At 40.2% G+C, this 25,342-nt stretch overlaps 1 protein-coding gene across 5 annotated transcripts in view; it reads left to right on the forward strand.

Annotated features, from left to right (window-relative positions):
* Nucleotides 1-25,342, forward strand: part of ehbp1 (EH domain binding protein 1) — a 278,859-nt gene that overhangs the window by 73,135 nt on the left and 180,382 nt on the right. For all 5 annotated transcript variants that reach the window (XM_088351022.1, XM_088351026.1, XM_088351024.1 and 2 more), the window contains 3 exons: nt 2,253-2,393; nt 3,208-3,457; nt 5,753-5,972. In XM_088351022.1, the coding sequence (XP_088207148.1) occupies nt 2,253-2,393; nt 3,208-3,457; nt 5,753-5,972 (611 nt within the window). The remainder of the gene's footprint in view (nt 1-2,252; nt 2,394-3,207; nt 3,458-5,752; nt 5,973-25,342) is intronic.

A 25,342-nucleotide genomic window follows, 5' to 3' on the forward strand; every position in this document is an offset into this window, starting at 1 on the left:
CAGTACCTCTTTGTACGAGCTAAATTTGTTAAAGGATCGTTCTCAGGGTTCAAATTGTTTGTGTAATGAGCACATTTTCCTGATATGAAATAGCTAAAAACTAATTAGGCTGCTGCTGTCCTCCCAAAAGCATGCAGGTGAATCCTAAATATCGATAAAATACCTCTTCCTGATGATTTAAAACCAATTCGAATAATAATTAAACATTCAAAAATACAGCAATAAGATCATATTCATGTATATTAATTTACCGTATTTTCCGCACTATAAGGGGCACCGGGTTATAGGGCGCACCCCGAAAAAATAGTTTTTGGTCCTATTTTTGACATATATAAGACGCACCGGATTATAAGGCGCTACAATGGGAACGTGGACAAAACAGTCAGATAGTTCAGTCCAACTTATTACCCCCTTAACATTCCGAAAGCTTGCAAAGACGCAAATACGTGTCGAGAACACGTGCGAATGCGGTGTCCGTAAGATGTCACTCAAATGCATCGTTCCATCATTCGGAAGGTTAAAGTCTTGGGATTCAAGAAATGATAACCATTCCTTCGTATCTATTTTCTTTTTCGCTCGCAACTTTACTGTGCATATGACAATAAACACTTGGAATTGAGTTTAATTTAAAAATAGACACTCCATTCAATCCATTATCTGCACCGCTTATCACAGAAACATCGAGTTCAGTCTGAAACAAGACAATATAAAACCGGGAATAGCTCACCGAAGTCATTGTGTTCATAATAATGTGCAGGCAATGTCCTCTTATATCCGTGAGGGTAGTAAATCCAGGAGAATACAATATTTACAAATACAGAATAGAAAAAAATGCTTTCTCTATGCCATCGGTCACATGCTATACGCATTCATCTTTTTCGGCCAATTGCAGGCTTTGTTTCGCTGTTTAAGCCAATGGCAGCCTGTACATTGTAAAAAGGATCCGCCTCTTGACCTCCGAATAACTTTAGCCAATAGTGATCGATTCAACTGATGATTGACAAATCTTTTTCGGCCAATTGCAGGCTTTGTTTGCCGTTTGAGCCAATGGCAGTCTGTAAATGATAAAAAAGATCCGCCTCTTGACCTCCGAATAACTTTAGCCAATAGTGATCGATTCAACTGATGATTGACACATCTTTTTCGGCCAATTGCAGGCTTTGTTTGCCGTTTGAGCCAATGGCAGTCTGTAAATGATAAGAAGGATCCGCCTCTTGACCTCCGAATAACTTTAGCCAATAGTGATCGATTCAACTGATGATTGACACATTGGTTAGCCAATGAAACGCCGGTAAATAAATCCCACCATCCACCGCGTACTACTTGGCGTTCGGGGGAAAATCGAGTCGGCGGCTGCAAGTTAGTTGGAAAACTTAATGTTGATCCATAAATAAGGCGCATTGTATTATAAGGCGCATGGTCAGCTTTTGAAAAAAATAAAGGCTTTTAGGTGCGCCTTATAGTGCGGAAAATACGGTACTTAAAGACATAAAAGGTGATTTTATGATGAGCGCTGTAGCGTACGGTTGCGTGTGCTACAGAAAAACGGGAAAGGTTGTTGCAAGGAGGAGTCATGGGGATCGCATACCTGTCAACTTTTTCCTCATATTTATGTTATATTTATCATTTCATATTTAGTACACCGTCCAACAAATTTTAACTGAAAAAAAAGACAAATTTCATCTTGTCCATTTTGGTTCTAATCCAGATTGTCACTGTCGACTGCGACTATTGTCGCGGTATTCTACTTAGTCTGTCTTGCTGTTAATAAATTTGTGCTGTGTTGTGTTTTTTCATCGCTAAATAAAGAGGGTTTGCAATCATTAATAAGGGGAGCAATAGGTGGAGGTTACCAGGTATGAGAATGAGAGACATACGCACTTACTGTATACTTAGAATAAAGTTACTGTAACTTTAAATAAACATAAACGCACAAAATTTTTACAGCACAATTTCTTTTTTTTTCTGCCTGTCGTAGTGTTCATGCGCAAAGTGGTCAAGCTGATGCTGGCAGTTAGCAGTCCCAAGCGGTGAGCGGTCTCTAGCGGTGTTTAGTGGTAGCTTTTGGGACTGCTCCTGGACTGGATTTTCCTACGCATAGGAAGCATGATTTTTATTAAAACAATCCTGTATACCGAAATTCTCGTATGTAGAGGTGCTCTTATAAACAGGTACCACTGTACATGTATAAATCACTTTGATATCTGATTTTCTTGCTCGTCCCGATTAACTTTTTGGTTTGGCATACAAAGAACTGATCAACAAGCTAAACTTTCTGGAAGACGAGGACTCTGAGACACACCCAGAAATGTTCACCAACCCTTTTGAGGAGCCAGAACATCGTCTTCCCGAAGCCAATCACTTCAACCCGTTTGATGATCCCGATGAGGATGGTATGCTCAGACTATTATTAAGAACACATTCAACATTTACTGTTGCTCATTAATAGCTTACTGCATCATTTAGACCAGTGGTCGGCAACTTTATCTGTGCCGCGGACAGGTTTAATATCTGACTATAGCCTTGCGTCCCGGCCTAATGACAAGAGTAGTAATTTTAACAATAATAATTAGCTCAAATCCACTGTGCAATCTCTAGACCCATGGGGATTTATTTGATAAAGGAAAAAGTATTAGATTTTATCTCATCACACTATTTTTTTACCTACGCTACAACATTGTATTGCTTTTGGCTGAATGCTTTTCCACAACGTAATGGAGCATTATGGGGTAGCGTTCAGCCAAAGCCATACAATAATGTATCGTGAGAAAATTAGTGTGGTTGTGTAAACAATGGGGTTGTGCTTTTTACCATTTAAAGCTGTCTGAAGGCTTGTTGTATAATGTTTGGTGTGATTAAAAATAGTGTGGTGATGAGATAAAATCTAATGCCCTCTCCTTTGACACCTTCAACCCTTGAGAACATATGGCTAAGACTGGATAGTGTTCCCATCGCCCTGATCCATACCAGCTGCATCCAAGGCTGAACAAATTACGTCAGCGATGTCAGTTAAGGTGGTATACTACCGCACACCTGAGTTCTGGGTTTGTTTTTGGCTGAAAAAAGTCTGTTTACACAAATTTTATTTTCTATCTTTCTGGGTTTTTTCCCTCTATGGCCTGGTACCAAACAACCTACGGCCCGGTTTTTGCCGACCACTGACTTAGGTACTGATGAGAAGTAAATTACACTGTTACTGTTAAACAGAACCTCCTGGGCATCCAACTGCATCTGGTCTTAATGAATCATCCTACAATGCACCCAATCCGTTCGATGAGCCTTCAGAGGAGCCATGTGATCTGATTCCGGGAAACCCCTTTGAAGAGCCAGACCAAAAGGAAGCTCACCCTCAGCTGGAACCCCTAAAAGCAAAGCCCAAAAAGGGGGTGCTACCTGTTGACATGAGCAAGTACTTATACGCCCAAGTTGGACAAAACGAGGAGGAAGAGCTTGATGAGTATGTTTTTGGGATATTTTCTTGGTTGATTTGGTTAAAACACACTCTTATGAATGGTCTTATATAAACCTCACCTATATAGGAGACAGAAACCAATTTTAAGCAAAATCTGCTACACTTCTGAGCATAAATATATACAAAAATCCACACACACTTGCACACACAATATTGACTGTGCCCAAAGACATGATCCAGAGTCACTGAACTTTGGTAAATTATTCTTTGTGCTAAGGTGTTGTGTTTTTGTAAAGTAATGCAGCTCATACTCCCAAAGACATATTAGTTAAAAAATTTCTACTTGGATCACAAGGTAATTTTGATGATATAATGCTATTATTACAAAATTGTGTAAATTACCACATTTAAAACATTTAGCAAAAAAAGCAGTTAGCATCATTTTTGAATTCTCAAGTTTTGTGCTTTTAATCCAGCCATCAGGCATGGCAATTCATTTCTACCTGGCAATTTACTTAGCTGTAAAGAATTTGTCTCTTTGTTACTCTCTGCCACCATCTCCTGGCTCATCATCATTTTAGCCTCAGTCAGTTCATGTATAATGTGCGTGCAAGTACCGGTACTTGCATTTCTTGGTAGTGCTTCAATTCTTATTTTCTTATTTTTTCATTCGTCTTGGGATTTTGGCTGGCGTTGGACTCTAATTGAAGCAGTCATTTCACCATTTTCTTGCTGCATAGAAAATAGAAATGTGAAAAAAGAACATAAGAGGGTAAAGATGACGTCATAGCACTCCCCCGATTCCCCTTTCGTGCACAGTTATGTTAAAAGTAAAATAAAAGCAGTGGAATATAAAGCAAAATTGTTTTACGAAACCTGAATTGTGCATTGTTGTCACATGTTTGGTTGGATCGCTTAACCACTAGGGTTTTAGAGGCACCATTTCCTGTGGTGTGTCTTGGGCAAGTACAGCCTGCTGGCGCCCATCCCTTTCCTGGCCAACATACGTTTCCACCCAGTTTTGAACCAAGGACCTTTCGCATGTCAGGGGAATGTGCTAACCACTGCACTACGGAAAATTAATAATTGTTTTAACTTTCAACTTTTTAAGAACACCTCAAATGACGCACCCCACCTTTATATAATTTCTGTAAGCTATTGTTTTGGCGGCTATAACTGACCTGCAGTTCAGATTCAGATTCAGGTCTACTTTATTGTCATTCTAGTACACGTGTATACAAAACAAAATGTCGATACATCTGACCCGCACAGTTTCCTTGAATGTACAGATATAAATAAAATGTTGTATTGAGTTGGAGTATTGAGTACTTATAATATACTAAATAATTATGGCTATGTATAGTATTTTACAGTAGTGCAAAGAGTGCAAGAGGAGCAGCTAACCAGATGTGCAAAATGGGCAGTCAGGTAAACAAGTCAGGTAAACAGTAACAATAACACTGTAGTACAATAGTGCAGAGGCGAACAGATGTGCAAGCGGTGGCTAGCTATAAAGAACTGCCAGTAGTGCAAAAAAGTCAAACAAAACCAACAGATGTACAGATTAGCAGCAGTTAAGCAGTTCTGTAATATATCTCGACATGTTATTGATTGGCATGTCTGGCCTTGTTTCAGGTCATTCTTTGCAAAAGAGAAATTTCAGGGGTATATTATGTTTTGACTGGAGCTCCTTTGTATGCTCATATTACTTCATTGTAGCTTTTCTTTGCTTTGGCTTCCTCTGTCACTGCAACAACTCTCAACACTCTCTTTAGTCAGCACCACCCAATTCTCCTGTGTATTTAGCCCCAGAGCATTTTGAGCTAATATCTCAGAGACATGCCTCTGTATTGATAACATTTTGTCGTGCACATGCGGTTTGTCAGTCATTCGGTTGTGTACTTTGAAAAGCCATAAGGGAATTGGTAATTTTATCTGGTCAAATATGTTTTTTCATTGCGTTGCAACTAATGCACACTGTTTTTTAATCAAACAATTCCAAAAATAATGGACTGAAGCAAGAATATTTTGAAAATTGGGTTGTGCTTTTTACCATTTAAAGCTGTCTGAAGGCTTGTTGTGTAATGTTCTACAAAATACACTGACAATCGTTTAAAGACCATTATTCTTTACAACCCAGTAAGCATTTTCAAAGCCGGTTGCAGAATTATGAATTTGACTAATGCCACATTTCATAATTTGGAAATGATTGTAGCTCTCAGTTTCAGAATGGTTGGGGACTTATTGCTCTGGCAGATCCTGCCTGAAGCTTATTCAAGAGGCAGATCAAAATGGATTTTGGACTTTGGATGAATATTTCAATTGACATTTTTTTGCCAGGTCCAATCCATTTTTTGAAGCCAGGGCGATCCCCATGCAAAGCCCTACTCCCCTGAATGCAGGCAGCTGCCAGAAAAAGAGCTCTCCCGCACCATCAAGCTTGTCAGGCCAAGGCCTCGGCCCCAGCGCGCCCGTTCGTGAGCTCTCCTCCGGCCAGGAAAGGGCAAAAAACACCTTTCCGGCATTGATGGGAAAGGAACTGGCCTCTTCTTCGCCTAAGGTAAATAATTTCTGTTAAATATTTTGAACTACAGTAATTCCTTACTGTATCACAGTTTACTTATCTAGTCTCGCTACTTCTCTGAAGTTTACCGGGCATTGTGTTCTGCATTCTGATTGTCTCTGATCATCAATGAAGTTGCAGCCTGAGTTGTACAAATACGTAAAACAGCTTGACATACTTACATTATGTATGTGCAATTTTTTTTCATATTCAAGTTTCTCTATAAGTCTTCATGTCAACTAAACACAATGGGCCCACAAAAGCAACAAAAGCCAGAGGAATGTGCCTTCTATGGCCAACAAAGTTGGTCTTCTCAACCCACTAAACTTGCGCTGGATGCACATGCAGGTCTTTGGCGCTCCCTAATGCCTCCCTCGCGCTTTTCAAAAATGTTTTATAGCGGAAAAATATTTGGTTTCATTAGGACAGAACTGGAAGGTATATGCAGTTATCCATAACATCCACATGATGGGTGTCAAAATATGCAAAGTAAAATGGATCGTGTTCTAAATCCCTACAGTTGTGCAATTAAATAAAATATTATTTTCAAAATTATAGTTTGACATTACAGAAGTTATTTTTTAAATAAAATACAGTACATTTATTTGTTAAATACTGTAATTGGGTTTGTTTTTAATAAATAAATAAAAAGGTTACAACTTGGTGCGTTTTGATTATTGCGGGGTGTCTTCGGAATGCAACTCTAAGAAAAATTAGTGATTATGTAATTGTATTATGAAACTGTATGTTAAAAAATGAGGTTTTGTTTGAGGATAAGAGTTAAAAATCTTTGCTTCCGTAAGTGAGGCAAATCCATGCAAAATTCTGTATGATACCAACAGAATAATTGTTTGTGACAAGATTACGCATGGCACTCTAGATTAACAAGATACACTCTTACTTAGAGAAGAAAATAAATGATAAAACAGGGTTCCCGCTGATCCTTGAAAAGTCTTAAAAGGCATTGAATTCATTATTCTATAAAATAAGGCTTTCCTAAATTCAATTTTAGGAAACCTTAAAAATGTGAACACATTGATAGTATTTATATTTATTTAAACTAAAAGATTTAGTAAATTTTATCAGCTGTCTTTTTTTATCATTGACTGATTTACTTAAGTGGCAACATCGAGTGACCGCAACAACGAAACTATCAAAACGACATGTGGTTAAAGTCAGGCCTTTTGGAACACACGCATGTCTTCAGGGATCAGAATTTTCCGCGGATACGCGGATTTCCGCTGTTTTTGAACCCCAAAGGTCATTCCCGTAAATCGTCTAAATTCGATGAGAAAATATTTTGGGGGGGTGAGGTATGATACGTGACTGTTTCATCATTCCAAGTTAGCAGTTAGAGATCGCTAGAAAAATCGGCAAAAAGAAGCGCAGCGCATTAGATCTAGAACACACAACGTGGTTTAGCTAACAAATAGATCGACTCCTACCATTGGTCGATAGGTTCGCTGATAACCAATCAGCGGAGCTTTTGTTCAGAGCATTGGCTTTCTCAAACATGGCGCTCCTTCCGGTCTTTTCAAACGGTGAAATGAGTGTTTGAAAAAGTAAATATGAAAATACTAAGAAAAGAAGACGAGGCTTTTGTCTCCGAGATTGATAAAGGAATCAAGAATAAATTTAAGTGGTCATGGCTGGAGAAGACTGTCACAGACTGACATGTATTTTCTTTAAGCATGTTCAGTTTGTGCATTCTATTTTCAAATTAATGATGAATGGTTATTAATGTATATATTTTCATATATATTGTTGATTAGTAGCTAAATACAAGGTCCATCTTCATGACAATGGTGATGGTTGTAACATTGTAATCCCCCAATTGTTTTAAACATCTTAAAACTGAAAAAAAATACATGGTTTCTGTTTTGTTGGATTTAATTCATTCTAGTGCAATTTTCACATAGGCAATAAGATAAATGCTTTGCCCCCCTGAACCCCCCACCGGGCTCCGCCCAGGACCTGGCCGGGGCCTGCGGCCCCTGGACCCTGGCTATTTCAGCTGAAAATGAAAATCTCCATTCTGATCCCTGCGTCTTAAGTCGACCCACAATACACATAGCAACTTTGGACAGAGATGTTTACTTTGGACAATGGGAAAGTGCTTTAAATGACAAGAACAAGAAGTCTTAAATTCACTTGCGGTAAGCTGCAGGAATGCTGTAAAAGAATGTCAGGCTAAAAAGGTAAAATTGATTAACTGATTAGAGAAAACTATAAGAATGCACTTATGTACCCCCGCTTCTGCATGTTTCACATTCGCACTACGATGTATCGTCTCGTCTAAGGCCTCTCACACAGCAAAAATGTCTCCTTTTAATCCCCTCTGACTTCATACATTCAAAAAGGTCATCTTGCAACTAACGCATTGCTGCGTTGTGTTTGTGCGTACAGTGAGAATAAGAAATACAAATGCTTTCACGATTGCCGTTTGAACAATCTCTTCATCCCAAGGTCTTTTTGCCATCTTCTGCGATTCATTCTGTGGTTCAAGACTTGTCTGTTAAGAGACAGCAGAAATATACAAATCAAATAATATTATATACAAATCTTTAGAACATAATTCTAAAAGTGCCATGCTGCTCCAACTGTGAAGCTCATCACCTTTTCCGTGTCTCCAATCAACGGAGGAGAAATGCGCGATATTGAAGACGGCTTCGGCGCTATGTAGCATTGATTCATCTTTACAAGGTACGTCCACTGATTTAAAAAAAAAATGACCTGTTCGGTCAAATACAGTAAGGTTTAACGTACAACGCACGTTCACATAATACCCTATGTTTGTGTAGACATAAATGACAACCTACTTATTAGTATCTTAATGCCATTTTATGACATATAGTAGGGATGTTTAACGTGTAACACGATGAAAGGTAAACAAACACAAGAACAGTCCACCTGACCCTTAAGCTGACATGATCGTCACCAAACTTCCCTGTAGGACCCAAACACCTTAGTTCATAAGGAATTAATTCAAAAGAGTTGTCATTGGATATCAAAAAAGATCATTTTTCATGATGCACATCACAGTAAAAGCTGTCCTTTTCTTTTCTATTCCCACATTTATGTCTAAATTGTTTATCTTATCTATTGTGTTCCAGGGTGGCCGTCCCATAAGCGTGGACAGGTTGGACAGGAATGTTCCTATCCTGTGCTTATGGTTAGATGTGGAGTCAGAAATCATTCAGGACTTAAGGTTGTGCAAGAAGGCCATGTGGGCCCTGCAGGAGCTGCTGAAGAGGGAACAGGACCATGGCTGGAGGTCCTGATCCACGTGTACTGGCTGGCCCATGGTCTGTCCTACCGTGTGGTGTCACGGGTCTTCAGGGTTCCCAGGTCCACCGTACACAGAATTGTCCACAGTTAATATGGAATAAATTGCCCAAAAGCCATGTTTCAGGCTCTGGAAGTCAGACACACATTTGCATCTTGTGCTTTTCTGCATTACTATTCAATAAACGTCTTTTTTTTGAGTAACACCTTGGTGGTTCATTTCATAATGATGTGACATACTGTGTGTGAACTATGTGACTGTTGGACAGAAAACAACTACAAATCACTCTGGGTTAAATAATAGTTTACTTTCAGAAAAACAAACTCGCATTGGGCCGGAATACATAATAGTAAATAAATAATGTGTCACAAGATGTAACAAAAATATACCAATACTTCCATAAAACTGGAAAACACAAACTGGAACTTCATTGAGTTCTTAATAAAATAAAATATTTTCCTTTTATAAAAAAAAGGGAAACTTGCAGGGATGTCACTGTTCTGGAAACTTGTCCACAAGCTTCCCAAAAAGGATCAGGAACCGCTCAGTTTTGGCCTCAGTTTATTCTGTCCTTTTCTGCACTCTGGGAGACTCCTCTTTCAAAAAGTCAAGGAGTGTATCGTGCTTCCTTTTTTTCTGGGTGATTTGGGGTTTGGCGCCGGAGTGGAAGATGCCGCCGACATGCCCAGTGGTGTGGATGGAGTAGTAGCTGTGATGGTGGCCAGCTCTTCCACAGGACGTTCTACATTGGCCTTTAGGTTGGGTGGAAAAAAACACGAATTGCTTAATGCTTGTGTATTGTACAAAAACAACTGTGTATAGGATGCTGAACAGGTTGATGTGAGTCAGGAAATTATAGAATGTGTTCTGGATAATTATTTGATAGTGAATAGATACACAAACCTGACATGTTATTCTTATTGCTGTAAGAGCCTTCTATTGGCCAGCATCACATTTGCTTTAGAATTGTCTCCACATTTGGAAAACATTTTGAGAAGGTAATTAGTTTATTTAATATGTGTTTACAGAGAAGGCAGTGGACTATGGGAAAGTTATTTGTTTCAACTGTATTTCCACGTGAAATTTCGAGACATTGCTCATGATGCATGATGAAAACTAATGCATTCTGATCTCACATGAAAGAATCATATTGTAAATAAAACACGACATCTGAAATTGTGTGCAGTAAACAAGCGCATATATCCAGGACGTTATCGTGACTATGCTGCTTTAGCGACTGGCCATGTAGATGTAAAAACACGACTCGTTTAAGATAAAAACAGGGATAGGCTGAACCGTGATTTTCTGCACAGTTATCCTACTCTACGGTTTGAGAGTTTTTTTGCGGCTCCCTCGGTAGATTCGTGCACTTCGTAAAGTAGCGATTTTGCAATGTTCATGTTTTAATGCGAAAATACGATTTTCTATTGCATTTATGTCCAACTAAGATATCTCAATATATTTCGTTGCTAATACATGCCTAGTTGTGGAAAACTACTTACATTTTTGCAGTGCCTTTCCAGCCATGTTTGTTGATATCGCTGTAAATCACACCACAGGTTTTCAATAATATTCAGGTCTGGGGACTGAGATGGCCATTCCAGAACATTGTACTTGTTCCTCTGCATGAATGCCTTGGTAGAATTTGAGCAGTGTTTGGGGTCGTTGTCTTGTTGAAGTATCCAGCCCAGGCACAACTTCAGCTTTGTCACTGATTCTAGAACATTGTACGCAAGAATCTGCTGATACTGACTGGAATCCATGCGACCTTCAACTTTAACAAGATTGCGAGTACCTGCACTGGCCACACAGCCCCACAGCATGATGGAACCACCACCAATTTTTACTGTAGATAGCAAGTCTTGGAATGCTGTGTTCTTCTTCTGCCCATGCATAGTGCCCCTTGTTATATCCAAATAACGAAATTTTAGTTTCATTAGTCAATAGGGCCTTATTCCAAAATGAAGCTGGCTTGTCCAAATGTGCTTTACCATACCTCAAGCGACTCTGTTTGTGGCATGTGGACAGAAAAGGTTTCTGTCGCATTATTCTCCCATACAGCATCTCCTTGTGCAAAGTGCGCTGAATAGTTGAATGATGTGCAGTTACAACATCTGCAGCAAGATCATGTTGTAGGTCTTTGGAGCTGGTCTGTGGGTTGAGTTTGACTGTTCTCACCATCCTTCGTCCCTGCTTATGTGAGATCTTTCTTGGCTTGCCACTCAGGGCCTTAACTAGAACTGTGCCCATGGACTTCCATTTCCCCGCTATGTTCCTCACCCTGGAAACTGACAGCTGAGATCTCTGAGCTAGATGTTTGTGCCTTTCCGCTAAACCATGATGTTGAACAAGCTTTGTTTTCAGGTAATTTGACAGTTGTTCTGAGTCTCACATGTTGCCACTCTTCAGAGAAGATGTAAAGAGGAGACAGCTTGCAATTGGCCGCCTTAAATACCCTTTCTCATGATTGGCTTCACTGTGTATGTAGGTCAAGGGTCAATAAGCTCACCAAACAAATTTTGTGTTCCAATAATTATTGCTAAAGGTATTTAAATCAATAAAACAACAAGGGTGGGTGTGTGTGTGTGTATGTGTGTGTGTGTGTGTGTGTGTGTGTGTGTGTATATATATATATATATATATATATATATATATATATATATATATATACACATGTTTGTGTATTTATGTTTGTATATATTGTATTATTTCGACATTTAGGAAAGAAAGACAATCGTATCTATCAATTGTGTAAATTATTTTGTTTATATTTATGGTAACTTTTACCTTGGCTTTCAATCCTTCAAAATCCAGTCCGTGCATTCTTGCGTCATCTCTACCTCCAGAGACAGGGGCATCTCTTGGCCCACTATGGTCCACCACAGGCCACTGGCTTTGCGTAATTAAAGTGGCTCAGCTCCGACCGACGGTCACAGAGAAGTGAGGTTGGCTGATAAAGGCAGTGTGCCATAATTACATGTACAGCCACTAAAACAGTCAGCTAACCAGCTGCATAGTGGTGGTGGAGCACTGTGTGCGGGTGCTTAAGTGTGTGTTAGTGTGTACATGAGCAAATGTACAATCGCATGTGTGAACCAGTGCACGTAGGAGGTCAACACCCCCTTGTGATCGCTCTGCTGAAGTTAAGCCCTCTGTGTTTAAGCTTCCACATAGGCCCATTCAACCTCTCACACGCACACACACACATATATGCAGAGTGAACCACGGTGCAGCCCCAGACAGTCGTTCCCCACCAGTGGTCCGACTCATGCCGTGAATAAGTGACCATCAATTATTTAATTGCAGCCTGCCACTATTTGCCTAATTTCAATAAATAAGTAAGAATATAAACACTCTAATAAAATAACTATATATTTTATATATAATTACACATATGCATATAATTATATATAAAAATACACATATGCAAATAAATACATGTACAGTGACAAAAATAAGTATTTGAACACCCTGCTCTTTTGCTATTCCTCCCACTTAGGAATCATGGGGTCTGAAATTTTTATAGGTGCATGTCCAATGTGAGAGGGATAAACTAAAAAGAAAAATCCAGAAATCACAATGCATGATTTTTTAAACGATATAGCTGCAAATAAGTATTAAGACACCTGAGAAAATGAATGTTAATATTTGGTACCGTAGCCATTACAGTGGTCAAATGATTCCTGTAGTCTTTCACCAGGTTTGCACACCATGAAGGAGTGGTCTTGGCCCACTCCTCCACACAAATCTTCTCTAGATCAGTCAGGTTTCTGGGATGTCACTGAGAAACACGGAGTTGGAGCTCCCTCCAAATATTTTCGATTGGGTTCAGATCTGGAGAGTGAACTTCTTTCCTTTGACATTTAGAGCACTTGGCAGAAATTGTGACGCTATGTTTGAATTAAACAGTTGGTTTCCCTGGTCCGCTTCAGTTTTAAGCCAGATACTCGGCAAGGGTCCCTCAGGAGCATTGCAGCCGAGGAGATCCGCGGGAAGGGCCCGTAATGTGTCTGCGGTCATTGCCTCTAAATAAAAAAGACCAAGCCTGACCGTATTTAAAGCCGCTGCGTTTTAAATGAAGAAAAATGTAGCGGATAATAGTCCGGAATTTTCGATATGTAATATGCATTGTTTACACACCCATAACCATCCATCCATCCATCCATTATCTTCCGCTTATCCGGGGTCGGGTCGCGGGGGCAGCAGCCTTAAAAGGGAAGCCCTGATGTCCCTATCCCCAGCCACCTCCTCCAGCGCATCCGACGGGATCCTGATGCGTTCCCAAGCCAGCCTAGAGACATATGCTGAGTCCCATTCTTCGCACTTTCACTCGCTATGTGCCCTAGTCACTTGGTTTTGCGCGTTCACGTGAAAATGGGGTGTGTCCTGATACTCTCAAGACCAAGGGAGAAGTGCCCTCAAACTGTCATAACCACTTCAGACCGAGGGGGCTCTCTACCTCACTTGGAAGCTAAGTGACTACCCAGAGGGCAATGCGAATTCTCAATATCAACGAACATACCTGGAAAGGAACCGCACAAATGTAAGTAGTTTTCCACAACTATGCATGTATTTGCAACGAAATATATTGAGATATCTTAGTTAAACGTAAATGCAATAGAAAATCGTATTTTCGCGTTAAAACATGAACATTGCAAAATCGCTACTTTACGAAGTGCACAAATCTACCGAAGGAGCTGCCAATAAAAATCTTCACGCTACAAACTGTAAAGTAGGATAACTGTGCAGAAAATCACGGTTCAGCCCATCCCTGTTTTTATCTTAAACGAGTCGTGCTTTTACATCTACATGGCCAGTCGCTAAAGCAGCATGGTCACAAATTGTCCAAATGTGGAGACAATTCTAAAGCATATGTGATGCTGGCCAATAGAAGGCTCTTACACAAACCTGACATGTTATTCTTATTGCTGTATCTATTCACTATCAAATAATTATCCAGAACACATTCTATAATTTCCTGACTCACATCAACTTGTTGAGCAACCTATACACAGTTGTTTTTGTACAATACACCAGCATTAAGTAATTCTTGTTTTTTCCACCCAACCTAAAGGCCACTGTAGAACGTCCCGTGGAAGAGCTGGTCACCATCACAGCTACCACACCATCCACACCACCGGGCACGTCGTCGGCATCTTCCAATCCGGCGCCAAACCCCAAATCACCCAGAATAAAAAGGATGCACGATACACTCCTTGATTTTTTTGAAAGAGGAGTCTGCCGGAGTGAAGAAAAGGCTCGAGGAAACTGTGGCCAAAATTGAGCGGTTCCCGTCCTTTTTGGGAACCTCTTGGACAAATTTCAAAAACAGTGACATCCCTGCAATGTTTCCCTTTGTTTTATAAAAGGAAAATATTTTATTTTATTAAGAACACAATGAAGTTCCAGTTTGTGTTTTCCAGCTTTATGGAAGTATTGGTATATTTTTGTTACAATTTGTGACACATTATTTATTTACTATTATGTATTTCGGCCCAATGTGAGTTTGTTTTTCTAAAGGTAAACTATTATTTAAGCTGGAGTGATTTGTAGTTGTTTTCTGTCCAACAGTCACATAGTTCACACACAGTATCTCACATCATTATGAAATAAACCACCAAGGTGTTACTCAAAATAAAGATGTTTATTGAATAGTAATGCAGAAAAGCACAGGATGCAAATGTGGGTCTGACTTCCAGAGCCTAAAACATGGCTTTTGAACAATTTATTCCATATTAACTGTGGACAATTCTGTGTACGGTGGACCTGGGAACCCTGAAGACCCGTGACACCACACGGTAGGACAGATCGTGGGCCAGCCAGTACACGTAGATCAGGACCTCCAGCCATGGCCCTGTTCCCTCTTCAGCAGCTCCTGCAGGGCCCACATGACCTTCTTGCTCAACCTTAAGTCCTGAGTGAGTTCTGACTCCACATCGAATCATAAGCACAGGATGGGAACATTCCTGTCCAACCTGTCCACGCTTATGGGCCGGCCTCTCTGGAACACAATAGATAACATAAACAATTTAGACATAAATGTGGGGATAGAAAAGAAAAAGACAGCTTTTACTGTGATGTAAGCATCATGAAAAAATTTTGAAATTACCTTTTTGATATCCAATGACAACTCTATTGTTTTAAATTCCTTATGAACTAAGGATTTTGGGTCGTACAGGGAAGTTTGGTGACGATGTTATGTCAGCTTAAGGGTCAGGTGGACTGTTCTTGTGTTTGTTTACTTTTCATCATGTCACACATTAAAGACCCCTACTATATGTCATAAAATGGCATTAAGATACTAATAAGTAGGTTGTCATTTATTTCTACACAAACATAGGGTATTATGTGAACGTGCATTGTACGTTAAACCTTACTGTATTTGACCGAACGGGTCATTTTTTTAATGAGTGTACGTACCTTGTAAAGATGAATCAGCGCTACATAGCGCCGAAGCTGTCTTCAGTATAGCACAATTCTCCTCCGTTGATTGAAGACACGGAAAAGGTGATGAGTTTCTGGGCAATCGGTAATAACACAGCTGTAGCTGGCATTTTTGACGTTGCACGAACTCTCCAACTGCCACACCACAGACTCAAGTTGTTTACATGTGACGTAGGCCTATACGTCACTAAGGTCTACAGCCAATTAATATTACCTCCATCTCCTGGACAGGGGTGGAACCTTGCAAGTCTCGTCTAATTTCTTAGGAAACCATCTCCACTTTGCACTCCACTCACCGAGGGCACTTCCCTATGGAGGGACCTCACTGGAGGGTTCTCAGGGCCAAGTGAGAGGAATGGGATTGGGCCATAGTCTCTCCAGCGTGTCCTAGGTCGTTTCTGGGGCCTCCTGCTGGTGGAACATGCCTCTCGAGGGAGGCGTTCAGGAGCCATCCTTATCAGATGCCCGAGCCACCTCAACTGGCTCCTCTCAATGCGGAGGAGCAGTGGCTCTACACCACATGTGTCAAACTCCCGGCCCGTGGGCCACATATGGCCCGCCGTGTGATCATATCTGACCCACAAGACCATTTTACATTATTACGTTATTAACGGCCCGTTCTCCATCTCGTTCACAACTTGAACCATTAATCCTGTTCAGATACACTCAAAGCCTAACCAAAACTGAATAAAATGGCCGTTTTTTTCAGAATACATAGGGCACGTTTTCACTACGATTTACAGTCAAGGTGCCACAAAAAAAAAAAAAAAAAAAAACTTGTTTTGGCTGTACAACGCTAAAGAATCCTTTTACATAAAAGCTCACTATATAATCTGTGTTCAGATACTTTTTGATGACGTATCACGGAACAAATTTTAAATACGCCAAAACACCAGAGGATAACTTAAAGTTATTTGATTGGGTGAGTGGGAGGGATGGGTGTAGCTATGCAAAAAGTGCAAGCACTCCCTCCCATCTCTCGCCCTACTCCGCCTACGCCATAAGTACGCACATCAGGCTCCCTGTTCTCAGAATGTTGTGACGTTTTTACAAAATAAATGCTTGCATCTGGTTTTGAAACCAATATGTATGAAAAAAAATGGTCAAAATGAGTTTAACCGATCTTGAGTAATTGCAAGAAAGAGACAAGTATAAAGTGGTATGTTTGTTGATTTCAGGACACGGGCTCTGGCATTATTCTCTTTTCATAATTTTTATCAAATCATCAAAAATAAATGTGCTGAAGACTGAGCTTTTGTCTGGGGCGCGGGTTTAGCAATTTAGTAAATTTGTCTCATAATAACCTCTCACACGAAGCTCTTTCTCAAAATAAACTTAATGTATTTTGCTTTTATGGCTCTTTGAGTCAAAAAGGTTCCCGACCCCTGCTATATACTATATATATATATATATATATATATATATATATATATATATATACATATATACTATACCCTTTTCGCCGCGCTGAAAACGCAATACTGCAAAGAACTACACAGTGTCTGGCTGCGATCAGAGCAAATGATCAAATCAGAGTCATAAGAGCAAAGAAAACGGAATGATTAGAATTGTTATTTCTGAAAAACACGTTTTATGTATATTTCCAGGTTTTGTAGCATTTTCACATTTCTACTTTTGACAGGAGATATATTAACATATTTAATATTTAATATATACATTGATATAGGAGCAAAGGAATTTGAATGTTATTTATATAATATAATAATAATAATATAATAATTTCCTTGTATTGTCATTCTGTGTAACAATGTACACAGAACGAAATGTCGATTGCACCTGACCCGTTGTAGCGAGCCGATGCAGCCGCAGCCAACAGAGGGCGCCGCCGACCACTTTTTGAGTCTTAGGAATGACTCGGCCGGGGCGCGAACCACCGACCTCCCAGTCTCAAAGCGGGCGCCTTACCATCTAGGCTACTATGTTAAGTTGTTTAACGTAAGTTCTACATTGTATAATTTAACAAGCTATTTTTATTTAGAGCAAAATAATAAATACTGTATAAGTGATTTAAGTTTAAAATTTTATATTCTTGTCTGTTTTTATTCATATTTATGTTCCAAAAACATTAAGTTTAAGTGTGTTCAATAAATGTTTATCCTGGTTGGCCCGCGACCTTAAGTGTGTTTTGAATTTTGGCCCCTTGTGCAATTGAGTTTGACATCCCTGCTCTACACAGAGTCCCTCCCGGATAACTGAGCTTCTCACCTTATCTCTAAGGGAAAACCCAGACACCCTGCAGAGGAAACTCATTTCGGCCACTTGTATCTGGGATCGTGTTCTTTCGGTCATAACCCAAAGTTCATGACCATAGGTGAGGGTAGGAACGTAGATCGACCGGTAGTTCGAGAGCTTTGCCTTTCGGCTCAGCTCCCTCTTCAACTCGACGGACCGGTACAGGGTCCGAATGACTGCAGATGCTGCACCGACCCGTCTGTCGATCTCTCTTTCCATCTCATGCTGCAGTTAGTGTCTTAAAATGTATTTGCTATTTTATGTATATGATCAAATTGAAATACAGTGGAACCTCGGTTCTCAACCATAATCCGTTCCAGAAACCTGTTCAAAAACCGATTTGTTCGATCACCAAAATCATTTTCCCATTAAAAATAATGTAAATCGTTTTAATCCGTTCCAACACCCTGAATGCTTACCTTGAATGTTTAACGTAAACTTAAAGCTAACCCAGGCTAATCGTACGTGCGCGTTATCGTAATCTTCCGTACGAAAGATTACGCTAACATGAACGTGAAAAAATAAAAAAATCAGGTCGTTTACAAGTAATTTAGCACCCGGGTCTCCACAACAAGTGGTGAGCGGTTCATTGGAAAGGGGGCTCTGTTCCAACACCCTCAATGTTGGGCTCCGTTCCAACACCCTGAATGTTTACTGAATGTTTAACGTAAACTTAAAGCTAACCCAGGCTAATCGTACGTTCGCGTTATCGTAATATTCCGTACAAAAGATTACGCTAACATGAATGTGTAAAAATAAAAAAAGGATAAAGAAAATAATTATGAATAGGATTTCTTACCTTTGTGTTGGTCATCAGAAGGCGCAGGCAAGATCAGCAATAGTTGTACGCACTACTTTTCTTTTTTCACCTGTAGCAACTTTGCTGCTTGCACTGACTTTCTTCGGAGGCATAATTAGGGGGCTAAAACAATTTGTACACTTATATTAAAAGCGAAAGCAAAACGCGATAACAGTTGGTCACGAAAAGAGCGATCTACACCTGCACGCCGCTCAGCATCGCACCGACGCATTACCGGCGTTCGAAATCCGATTTTTTTGACCGAACAGCGAAGCAAGAATTTCTCGAAATTTTTGGTCGTTCTCCGATTTGTCCGAACTGAGACGTTCGAAAACCGGGGTTCCACTGTAGTCACTTTGGGTGCTGGTAAAAAAGTATGTTTTGTTGCCTGCTGATTGAATTGTTAGCCACAAAATGCATTCAATATTGCCAGTATGCACAAGCTAATTAAAGAAAACTCAAAAGCATGGATAACGAGCATTAAATATAATTTAAAATGCTACTATCCTCCATATAATTGCATTGGAAGCTCCCTCTTCAATGCCAGCTTGTGAAGAATTGCCACCTCTCCCGAACATATGGTCGGCGCCTACTTTCTTTGTGCACAGTTATTATACATCCAGACGGGATTTACCATGATGATAGAACAACACTGATTTACTGAACTATATTTATTTGAACATACGGTGCATATGTAGGCTATTTTAAATCGAGGTCATGAAATTGACATTAACAATGTGGCAATTCACATCAGTGTTTTCTGTTTTATTTATTGAGGAACCGTTTATTCCTTCTCAATATTAAATAGCTTATTGAATTATTTACCATGGTAAGATCTAGTATACGTTTGGCATTAAAAGATTGTTTGGTAGCTAACCGCTTTCCCAAACTTGGAAACATGGATTGTAGGGCGATAGAAGCAGGATTAATTTAAATGCATATTGGGAGTCCTGTCAGGCAGGTTGCGTTGTGTCGGGTTTAATTCATTCAATCTCTTTCCTTGAACACATCCTTCTGCTCTTCCTCTTTCCCCGGAATTCAGTGATCTTTCCTCAGTCTTGTTCTCCTCAATTTCTATTCCGCAGACTACTCATATATGCGCTGAACTTAAGTTTTTCATCCTGTTTCTGCTTGACAAACTATTGCCCACATTTTCTTGTTGGGAAAAAAAGTTTGAATATTACATCACTGGATCCAAAGTTTGAGGATATGCATTCAACCTCATTAAAATACAAATACAAAGTTTCTGAAAATGAGCAAGCGTTATACAGGACCTTTTTTCCTAAGATGGCGGCTGCGCATGGATACATGCTTGCGGCTAGCTCTCCAGCTAATCTTCTATTTATTGCCGTTCTCTTGTCTTTTTTGCTTTCACTTTTGGACACATGTGTGGCCAAAAACACTTACAGTAGGGACGAACTTATTCGGTTGGGTGGGCGTCTAAATTTCGATTTTTCGGGCACTTTTTATACCGCCCATGATATACCGAGCGAACTTCAAAGAGACCCGGCATCCTTGTGGACAGCTATTCCTCTTAATAAACGTCGCCGACGGCGCCGTAAAGAAAGGACACAGAAGCGTGGTTGCCGTGCAGGTAGATGTGTGAAGCGTGTGAAGTCCAAGCAGCAAGATGGACGCGAGGATGGACGCGAGGATGTAACTAATTCCACCATTCATTCCTCGCCGGACAACCGACGCTTTAAACTCAGCGCTCACGAGCGGCCACAACGCCGGGAGCTTTTGAAGATCTCGACAAAGACTACAAAGAGTTCAGCTAAGTCAAATGATTCAGCAAAGCTGAAATTTGGTCTGTTAAATATTAGATCGCTTGCTCCAAAAGCTTTACTTGTTGATAACATTATTCGTGATTATAAACTTAACTGTATGGGTCTTTGTGAAACGTGGTTACGTCCGGATGAGCACTTAGCGCTAAATTATGCCTCTCCCCCAGACTACGAGAGTAGTCATATAGCACGCACGCTGAAAAGAGGTGGTGGTGTTGCGCTAATCTCTGAAAAATCGCTCAAATTTAATACACGTACCTCTAATAATTACAAAACGTTTGAGGCTCTTGTGATGCGGTCCCCTCAATTGTCAATTGATGTAATAACTATCTATCGTGCACCTGGGCCATACACAACTTTCTTAGACGAATTTGCTGAACTTTTGTCTGAACTAGTAACCTATGCAGACAAAATTATAATTATGGGAGACTTTAACATTCATATGAACTCCCCACACAGTTCACTTACTATTGCGTTTAGTTCTCTAATTGATGCATTTGGTTTTACTCAACTGGTTGACTTGCCAACCCATAAAAATGGGAACACGCTAGACTTGATTCTGACTCGAGGAGTTTTAACCTCAAACATTATGGTTCTACCGTGTACTACTGTTATCTCTGATCATTATTTAGTGACATTTGAGGTGCTAACTAAATGTAGACTTAATAAAGCTGAGGGATTTAGCGGACGCAATATAAGCACTGGCACAGTTTCTGAGCTCTTTGAACTCCTTCCTGGAGCAGTTGCGTCCTTTCCTAAATACAATGGCTCGATTGACTCACTCATGAATGAGTTCAATACCACCCTGACTACCACCCTGACTAGTGTGCTGGATTCAATAGCGCCCATAAAACTAAAATCACGTCCTAAAAGACGCACACCTTGGTTTACTGATGAAACTAGAGCCCTTAAAAAAGAATGCAGGAAATGGGAGAGAAAATGGCGCGCTACCAAGCTTGAGGTTTTCCATCAAACCTGGTGTGACAGCTTGTTAAAGTATAAAGCGGCCCTTGCCTCTGCAAAATCGGCCTACCTTTCGAAGGTGATTGCGTCTCAAAAGAACAACCCCAAAGCCCTTTTTGACACTGTAGCATCGCTTACAAGGCAACAGGCTATCGCAGACAGTTCGACACACTCTGCTCAGGACTTAATGGTCTTCTTCACTAAGAAGATTCAATGCATACAGGAAGAAATTGCAAAAGATATTGTTAGTACCACACGTATTAAAGGACTGAAATTTACAGATGCACGACAGGGTGGCTGCCCTGGGAAAATGGCCGGTTTTAGTGAACTGTCACTTGATGATCTCAAACAAGTGGTGATTGCGGCCAAACCGACAACTTGCCAGTTCGACCCTCTCCCAGGTTCACTTATTAAAAGTCTTTTTAGCGTCCTTGGGCCTTCAGTTTTAAATATTATAAATACATCACTCTCCTCAGGTGTAGTTCCAGCAGCTTTTAAGTCCGCCGTTATTAAACCCACACTGAAACGACCCAACCTTGATCCAGAAATATTAAGTAATTACAGACCTGTGTCAAACCTACCTTTCCTCTCTAAAGTACTCGAAAGAGTAGTGGCACAGCAGCTGAATGCTTTCATATCGGAGAATAACCTTTTTGAATCCATGCAATCTGGATTCAGGGCTAACCACTCTACTGAGACAGCTCTGATCAAGGTAACAAATGATCTCCTAATGTCAATGGATTCTGGCGCTTCATCACTTTTGCTGCTACTGGATCTTAGTGCTGCTTTTGACACAGTGCGCCACAATATCCTACTAGAACGGTTGGAAAAATGGATTGGTCTCTCAGGAGCCGTCCTCTCGTGGTTCAAATCTTACCTCTCAGATAGGACGCACTGTGTTAAATATGGTGAAACGACATCTGAGCCCTTTAATGTTACCTGCGGTGTTCCGCAGGGTTCAGTGCTCGGCCCCCTACTTTTCAACATTTACATGCTTCCATTAGGTGATATTATTCGCAAGTACAATATCAGCTTCCACTGCTACGCAGACGACACTCAACTATATCTTCCGTTGGAGGAATCTTCCACACTAAACTGTGGAAATTTGGAGGCCTGTCTCACTGAGATAAAAGAGTGGATGTCACTCAATTTCTTGCGTCTTAACTCTGAAAAGACCGAAATGTTAGTCATTGGTCCTTCTAAATGCCGGGACTTATTCGCAAAAACTGCTGTGAACATTGACAAATGTCACATCACACAGAGTGACTCAGTTAAAAATTTAGGTGTCATATTTGACCCTGATCTATCCTTTGAGATGCATGTAAAGCAAATTACTACAACTGCCTTCTTCCATCTTCGCAACATTGCTAAAATCCGTTCAATACTGTCTCAGTCTGATGCGGAAACAATAATTCATGCATTTGTTACCTCCCGTCTCGATTACTGCAATGCACTACTCTCCGGTCTCCCGAAGTCCAGAATCAAGTCTCTTCAGCTAGTACAAAATGCCGCAGCGAGGCTTTTAACTAGGACAAAAAAGTACGATCACATAACACCGATTATGGCTAACCTGCATTGGCTCCCAGTTAGCCAAAGATGTGACTTCAAAGTTCTCTTAGTATTGTACAAAATCATACATGGACTTGCTCCCTCTTATCTTTCAGATCTGATCTGCCACTATGTCCCGGTCCGAAGCCTACGATCTGAGAGTGCTGGTCTTCTGATGATCCCGAGAGCAAAGAAGTCTTCTGCTGGTTCGAGAGCGTTCTCCATCCGGGCACCAGTGCTGTGGAATGCTCTTCCCCCTGAGATTCGATCTGCAACCTCAGTGGAAATGTTTAAATCTAAACTTAAAACTCACTTCTACTCCATTGCATACGAATAACCTACTCCTCTTGTCGGTTGAAAATAGTTTGTGTAATATAGTGTAATAATCTGTGAAGCCCTTTGAGACTCTTCGTGATTTAGGGCTATACAAATAAAAATGACTTGACTTGACTTGTTTTTAGCTGGGATTGTGTTCCAAAAAAGTAGAAATATTTATTCATTGAATATCAGTAACAGATGTTATGTACCACTGTAACATAATAACAACTAGAGATCTATAAATAAAAAAACAGAACTGTAGTTGAATGAATGGTCTTTATTGTCATGATAAAATAGTACAACAAAATTGTAGGACATCTCCTTTTAAGTCAAGTCAAGTCATTTTTTTTTTTTTATAGCCCTTAATCACAAAGAGTCCCAAAGGGCTGCACAGGTTATTGCACAGACTATTATTTCAGACTAGATTTTTTCAGACTGTTATTACATCTCCTTTTAGTGCAAGAAGCGATGTAGAAAGCATAAAGAAACCAGCTGCGTGCTAGCATGGGGAATTCTCGGGTTGAACTAAATCTCCGTGATGATTAAGATACAAGAGTCACTAATGTTGCCGTTTCCCACTAGTTGTAGCTCCGGGGCATCAGTTTAATGAGTAATGGATCTGGTGTTGTTAAGGTACTGGCTCGGCAAGGGTGGCTCGTGAGAGTTGTTATGTAGCATAGTTGTGGCAGTTGGCTGAAATTGTGGCCATGCTATTGCAGTCTTTCCGGGCGCCATCTCCGTCTCTTCCCGGGCCCAGTAACAATCCACGGAGCAGCTGCTGGTTTAGTGAAAACATACCACAGCCCATCACAGTTGCCCACACAGTTACGCCGACTCAACATACACAGAAACACACACACAAACGCACACAAAGAGCCCTCGGCTACCTGTCCCCATAATAGCATTTGCTGCGCGTTGTCTGTTGCAGAACACAATGCACAATGAAAATACACAAAGTATCAAAAGCACAAAAAACAAACAAGAACAAAAAAACAACCAAAACAAGATTGCGTTGTTAGAGAATGTCTTCCATGTTCAAATCATTCTTCAAAGTTCAGTCTTCAATGTTCGTAAGTAGTGTCCTTGTTTTCCCTACAGTCCAGCCATTTTTTCCATTTGTCCATGAATTGGGTCTCCTATATTATTTTATGTGGTTATTACAAATATATCCTCCACAGTGCTTCACGGTGGGTAGATCTTGTTTGTGCCCTAATTTTGTTATTACTTTTTGCCAGTTGTCAGCACATTTTTGACCAGGTACTCATCCCTTCTATGTAATATTTGTTCTGTTAGATGGCCCTAATAGAGCGCCTCGAATGTTTTAGGTATTCTATATCCCAATATTTTCTTGAAAGCAAACAAATAATTTTTCCCAGTAATCTTTTATATTTGGGCAAAGCCAAAATATATGCATGTGGTTAACGTTTACCTCTCCACGTGTTCTCCAGCATGGTTGTTGAACATGGGAAAAACCTCTCCTAATTTTGGGGGGTAATAATAAATCTGACGACAATGTTCCATTTGAAGATTCCGGGAGCTAGTGGGTGTGCACTGTGTTTTACATATATTCCACCACTCTTCTTATTTTTTTTTAATCTATAACCTTTTCCCATTTCCTTTTAATATAGAGTGATGAATGCCTGATATATGCCATCAAATATTCATGCTTATTGGAAAATGCTTTAAAGTTTTTACCTTAATAGGCCCTTTCAAAAATGTTTATGACCTTATGACTAGTCTAGAGTTCTATTTCTTTGTGATAGTAGTCTTTCATTTGAAGGTAACAAAAATAGTCACTTCCAATTAACCCAAATTTCTTTTTCAGTTCCGCAAAACTCTGTAGCTCGCCATTTTAAACCATCTTACATATTACTGTCATACCTTTGTATGCCCATTGTTGGTACCCTTTCTCATTCTGTCCAGGATTAAATCTGTCGTTGAAGGCAAACCAGCTCAGAATGCTTGCCTCCCT

Source organism: Urocampus carinirostris, chromosome 13 (assembly GCF_059441175.1).
Source record: "Urocampus carinirostris isolate Australia breed hairy pipefish chromosome 13, RoL_Ucar_1.0, whole genome shotgun sequence".
NCBI classification, from domain to species: domain Eukaryota; kingdom Metazoa; phylum Chordata; class Actinopteri; order Syngnathiformes; family Syngnathidae; genus Urocampus; species Urocampus carinirostris.